This window comes from Hippocampus comes, unplaced genomic scaffold (assembly GCF_001891065.2).
Source record: "Hippocampus comes isolate QL1 unplaced genomic scaffold, H_comes_QL1_v1.1 scaffold172, whole genome shotgun sequence".
Classification (NCBI taxonomy): domain Eukaryota; kingdom Metazoa; phylum Chordata; class Actinopteri; order Syngnathiformes; family Syngnathidae; genus Hippocampus; species Hippocampus comes.
Genome location: NW_017805072.1, coordinates 511,329 through 517,915, shown reverse-complemented (window position 1 = coordinate 517,915; position 6,587 = coordinate 511,329). Strand labels below are relative to the sequence as shown.

At 42.8% G+C, this 6,587-nt stretch overlaps 1 protein-coding gene across 1 annotated transcript in view; it reads left to right on the top strand.

Moving 5' to 3' along the window:
• The window catches only part of cp (ceruloplasmin), a 26,399-nt gene that overhangs the window by 10,778 nt on the left and 9,034 nt on the right, over window positions 1-6,587 (top strand). The window contains exons 6-13 of the mRNA XM_019864718.1: window positions 1,439-1,601; window positions 3,398-3,536; window positions 3,628-3,767; window positions 4,126-4,266; window positions 4,371-4,415; window positions 4,514-4,728; window positions 5,314-5,464; window positions 5,656-5,868. Of these exons, the coding sequence (XP_019720277.1) occupies window positions 1,439-1,601; window positions 3,398-3,536; window positions 3,628-3,767; window positions 4,126-4,266; window positions 4,371-4,415; window positions 4,514-4,728; window positions 5,314-5,464; window positions 5,656-5,868 (1,207 nt within the window). The remainder of the gene's footprint in view (window positions 1-1,438; window positions 1,602-3,397; window positions 3,537-3,627; window positions 3,768-4,125; window positions 4,267-4,370; window positions 4,416-4,513; window positions 4,729-5,313; window positions 5,465-5,655; window positions 5,869-6,587) is intronic.

Sequence of the window (6,587 nt, the reverse complement as noted above, 5' to 3'; positions counted from 1 at the left end):
GAGTACGGGGGTTGCCGCCACGACAGGCACCAACCACCTTACGGCCACAACTCAGATTGGCCGCCTCAACAATCGAGGCATGGAACATGGTCCATTCAGACTCAATGTCCCCCGCCTCCCTTGGGACATGGGAAAAGCTCTGCTGGAGGTGGGAGTTGAAACTCCTTCTGACTGGGGATTCTGCCAGACGCTCCCAACAAACCCTCACAATACGTTTGGGTCTACCAGGACGGACCGGCATCTTCCCCCACCATTGGAGCCGACTCACCACCAGGTGGTGATCAGTTGACAGCTCCGCCCCTCTCTTCACCCGAGTGTCCAAAACATGCGGCCGCAAATCCGATGATACAACCACAAAGTCAATCATCGAACTGCGGCCTAGGGTGTCCTGGTGCCAAGTGCACATATGAACACACTTATGCTTGAACAAGGTGTTCGTTATGGACGATCCGTGACGAGCACAGAAGTCCAATAACAAAACACCACTCGAGTTCTGATCAGGGGGGCCGTTCCTCCCAATCACGCCCTTCCAGGTCTCACTGTCATTGCCCACGTGAGCATTGAAGTCCCCCAGCAGAACAAGGGAGTCCCCAGCCGGAATACTCTCCAGCACACCCTCTAAGGACTCCAAAAAGGGTGGGTACGCTGAGCTGCTGTTTGGTGCATATGCACAAACAACGGTCAGGAGCCGTGCCACCAACCGAAGGCGGAGGGAGGCAACCCTCTCGTCTACCGGTGTGAACCCCAATGTACAGGCACTGAGCCGGGGGGCAATAAGTATGCCCACACCTGCTCTGCGCCTCTCACCGTGAGCAACTCCAGAGTGGAAGAGAGTCCAACCCCTCTCGAGAGAACTGGTACCAGAACCCAGGCTATGTGTTGAGGCAAGTCCGACTATATCCAGTCGGAACTTGTCTACCTCGCACTTTTTTTTTTTGGCCCCTCCCATGGGTGGTGAGCCCATGAGAAGGGGGACCCACGTTGCCTCTTCGGGCTGAGCCCGGCCGGGCCCCATGGGTGTAGGCCCGGCCACCTGGCGCTCGCCAACGAGCCCCACCTCCAGGCCTGGCTCCAGAGGGGGGCCCCGGTGACCCGCGTCCGGGCAAGGGAAACTTAGATCCATTAATTTTAATCATCATAAGGGGTCTTTGAGTCATGCTTCGTCTGGTCCCTCACCTAGAACCTGTTTGCCATGGGTAACCCTGCCAGGGGCATAAAACCCCAGACAACTTAGCTCCTAGGATCATTGGGACACACAAACCCCTCCACCACGGTAAGGTGATGGCTCACGGAGGGGACATGGAAATTAATTGGGTGTAAATATATTATATTAGTATCACACTGTTGATTTGGACTTTTAAGAAAATGATGATCGTCAACTCTCCCCATAATATATATACATATATATATTTAACTGCCAATCTTTTCCACCTGCCAGGTGGACATGCATTCAGTTCATTTCCACGGGCAGATCCTGACGAGTGAAAATCACCACACAGACACAGTCAGTCTTTTCCCTGGCTCGAGCACCACAGCTGAGATGGTGGCAGACAACCCTGGACACTGGCTGCTGACGTGCACTGTTAACGATCATCTGATGGGTAGGCTCTCTTTCTCCTTGACTTTTTGGAAAATCCTGTCACATATACTCAGTTCTGCCACAGTTACCTTCAAAAAGTAGTGACTTTCCTGATTACTATGTTCGATTACAATTTACTTGAATAGTTACATTCAGCAGATGCCAACGACCCTGCTTTACATAAAAATGGCAGCCAGTTTTGCCATTTTACTTAATTGGAAGTGCATTTTTAACAGTAACGTTTAAGAGTAAAGTTTGTTTTTATTAAACATAAAATAACAATCTTTTTTGACTTGACATACCGGTAATATTTTTTCACTTCACTTCACTTCACTTAAGATGAAAAGATTCCTTTTTTTTTTTTTAATACCAAATAAATAATAAAATAAGGACACTCTTTCTGGACTTAACTTAAGATCTATCTATCTATCTATCTATCTATCTATCTATCTATATATGTATATATAGATATAGATATAGATAGCTATCTATATCTATCTATCTTTCTATATCTATCTATCTATATCTCTCTCTCTCTCTCTCTCTCTGTATATATATATATATATATATATATATGAATAATATAAAAAAATAAAGGCAATCTTTTTTTTTAATTGACATATTTAAATCTTTATTATAATGACAAACTCCTGCAGTCACACATTCTAGTGGGATTTTCTCTTTCAGCTTGAGTACATACTGTGCTGCAATCCATTTTATTCTGTTTTATTTATTTATTTTTTAAGCCAGACAACAATTTGACGATAGCACAGAGTGTGCAACAAACATTAATATTTTGTCTTTTATTCCCGGCTTGAAAACACAAATCTCTCTTTTACCATTGTTTTGTACATGGAATGGTATGCACATGTGAGTTGTCAACGTGCTGAAAACATATGTGCCTACGTGACATTACTCCTTCAGACACGGATGTGAAGTTGAAGGTACCCACAATGCCTCACTTGAAGCTGTAAAAATTAGAGTTGCCCTATATGTGAACAGCTCTTTGTTGAGTACCTTTAGTGAATAATAGGATGTTAGGAATCACGTGTCCTCCTGGATTTTGTTAATTGTTCACTATTCTTTTTGTTGTATGCTTAATATTTGGGTGAGTGACCACTGGGGCTGAAAAATATGTGCTGTTTAAGTCTGTGACCCAGAGGTGATCAATGGTAATTGTTTTTTTTTGGGGGGGGGGGTGAAATGTGGTTCCAGTGTGGAATTCTGGTGTCACCTTTTGAAAGTAAAAAAATATGACACAGTAGTGTTATGTGAGTTAGATTAGTAACTTTGGTCTCATTACTTGGCTGGGAAACGTAACGTGTTGGATGAGTTGTACTTTGAAGCACACACAACGCACCAGCAGCGTTGCACCCATCGGCTGTGGGTGCAGATGGTTCACAAGAGCCGATGGCGCTGTTCTCCGCAGACTAGGCGCCGCTGGCAATGCTGCTAAAAGTTGCTTTGATCACGTTTGGGATCATGTGAACATCGAAGTTGCCGACCGCCAAGTCAAATTCACGTGATCTCCGAGCCAAAGAGGCATTTTTCTATGTTTTGCTGCTACACAGAAATAGAAGACTAAGTGCTGCTTCTTGTGAAATATGGTGTAAGCCCTCCACGAGGTGCAGATGGTGAATGAGCGCCATTGGCAGCTCATGTGCGCCGGGATTTACTGAAAAACCTAAACACTTTGGAATAACATGTTACTAAGTAACAGTAATGGTGATAACACAATATCGGCATCAATGCGATATACTGAACTATTTTAGTCACCAATTGTATTACTCATCCATGATGGCTTTTGTTTTTATGAAGGTGGTATGCAGGCTATTTTTGAGATCAGGAAGTGTTTTCCAAATGTCCACAAACCTCGTCCATATGGTCAGCTCAGAGAATTCTTTATTGCTGCGGAAGAAGAAGTCTGGGACTATGCTCCGACATTGCCAACAGACAGGTTCCTCAAAACACATGCTCACAAGCACATGTACATGCACGGATACACAACCCATGCATGGGAGAACTGACGCTTGTGTGTCTTCGTGCAGCGAGGCAGAGATGTTTGTAACCAGAGGTGGAAATCGTATTGGAAGTCGCTACAAGAAGGTTCGCTACGTGGAGTACACTGACAGCTCCTTTCTGACAAAGATGCTACGCAGCCCAGAGGAGCGACACCTTGGAATTCTGGGTAATCTTACCTGGTTTGTATTACCAGATGGACCATGACAAAGAATGTATACGAAATATGAAGTAAAATATTCGTTTCTACAGCAAACAAACTCAATCGTACACTCATGGGATTTTCACCCATCTTAACTGCCTAAAAACCTTTTACGAACCGTTTTCATCCAATATATACACTGTATTTGGATTGCAATATCCATTATTCAGCCGTAGACTTTGCAAATACACTGCATGACATACTATTTACATACCCGCCATATTATGAATTTGTTTTTTGCATAATGTCGCCCTTTGCAAATGCCACCGTGACTAGATTCCTTTTGAAACAAAGTGCTAACATTCCGATTTTTTATCTCCTCCAGGTCCTGTGCTGCGAGCTGAGGAGAAAGACACCATCAAGGTGGTCTTCAAGAACAAGGCCAGTCGGCCTTACTCTATACAGCCGCATGGCGTACAGTACAGCATCGAACAAGATGGGACGCGCTATCACAATGAATTAGAAGGTTAAAACTCTGTTCCTGTGTTGTGGAGCTTTCATTTCATGTGAATGAAAACTGTCTTTTCTCCACGATCGTTTAACGGACAAAAGTCTTCTTCATTCATTTAGAGTCCTACACTGCAAAAAAATTAAGGGAATTAAAACATGAAACGAGTAAGTGATGTGATCATCCATAGAATTGACAAAAGTCCTTATGTTTACATTTTGTGAGTTGTAACTAACACATTGATGCTACATTTGTGTATAAACAGGGACAGTGACCCCTCCTCCGGCTGCTCTGGTCGCACCAGGAAAGACGCACACATATGAGTGGTTTGTGCCTGTGGGTGCTGGACCGGTGCAAGGGGAGGCTGACTGTCTGACCTACCTGTACTACTCAGGCGTCGACCCTGTAAAAGACACAAACTCTGGACTGGTCGGACCAATGCTTGTCTGTCGACCGAGTTCTCTTAAGAAAGGGATCCAGGTAAAAAAAGGAAAGAACGTGTCAATTTGGTTTGACTTATTATTGCTGTACATTAAGGTTACCATGTGAAGAGTTGGTCAAGGGTTTTGCCGGAGTGAAAAGGAAAATGATTATACTGTAGATGGTGGTGAGACAAGCTATGATGTGTGGTTTTGAGACTGCAGTAGTAATACACAGAAGAAGGAGACAGAGATGGAGGAGGCAGAGTTACAGATGATGTGATTCACTTTCGGAATGATGTAGCTTGAGCATGAACTGTATGGGTTGGAGAATTAAGGACATGTACAAAGTAGGGGCAGTCCAGACAGAATATCAGGCAAAAGATGCTGGAAATGGAGCTGCCAGGTAGGAGGCAAAGAGAAAGACCAAAGACAGGATTTCTTATGGCACTGTTATTGTAAAGTGGTTGAAAACACATTAATTGGTGCAGGTGAACTAAATATTGAAAACTGAAGTACTGTATACCTAATATTTTACTTTTAATTTGATCATTTATGAGTGTTAATAACATCACTACTACTCTGCTTATTTTCTTTAATGGAACACAATATTTTCATCTTTCTTTCTTTTCTGTCCACATTATAGAAAAACTATAAGAAAGAGTTTCACCTGCTGGCCACGGTGTTTGATGAAAACCTGAGCTGGTATCTCGATGATACCATCCGTGCTTTCACCACAGCTCCGACCACTGTGAACAAGGAGGATGAGGGCTTTATTGAGAGCAACAAGATGCATTGTAGGCAATTATATTTATATTGAACTACACTTTTATTTTTAACATTACTGCCTGGAAGTTTTTAACATAAATAAACTCAAGCCTTTAGGTGCTAAACAACGCACTAAAAATGTTCACTCTTTCATTATTATTTGATCAATTTTAGTCACACATGTATGTTTTTAACTTTTGTGGAATTCTGTGTCTCCCAGCCATCAATGGGTATGTGTATGGGAACCTCCAAGGCCTGACTATGTGTAAGGGGGACAAAGTCACATGGCACCTGTCAGGACTGGGTTCAGAGACAGATATCAACAGTCTTTACTTCCAGGGAAACCGCTTCATCTTTCGCCAGAACAGATTGGATACCATTTCTGTTTTTCCACACATCTCACGCACTGTGACGATGGAGCCTGACAGTATGGGTACGTGTCTCATCATTGTACTAAGAATAACCATGAGAACTAACATGTAAGATAAAGATAAGATAATAGCAAAGTTCTCAAAAAAATATCTGAATGGTGATTTTTCAGATCTGATTTAACTAAAAATGTGAAAATATTTCACAAAGTTGGCATGTCATTGTTTTAGGTGACTAATAGGGTGAAAAGGATCCTAATGGGATGGAATACTCATTGTTTTTACGAATCACACATGATAATTTCTCTTACAATGTGTGGTCTTAAAGTGTTCTCAAATAAGATCATACATAAAATATAAGATGTACTCGGAAATATGCTCTGAGCGCGCATTGGGTCAATCCAGAGTTCGAAAACTTAACTCAACTCAACTCAACTCAACTGTATTTATAGAGCACTTTCAAACAGCCATCGCTGCAAACAAAGTGCTGTACATGGAGCAAATTAACATGTACAACAAACAGTAAAGCAAATCGGTAATAAAAACAGTAGAAAGCACCGAACAGCAAAACCAAGAACAATCTAAGTCATGCTGAGTCAAATGCCAAAGAATACAAGTGAGTTTTGAGGCGGGTTTTGAAGATGGGCAGCGAGGAGGCTTGCCGAATGCTCAGTGGGAGGTCATTCCAGAGAGAGGGACCAGCAACAGAAAAGGCTCGATCCCCTCTGAGCCTCAGTTTAGTTCTTGGTACTTCTAATAATGTCTGGTCCACAGACCTGAGGCG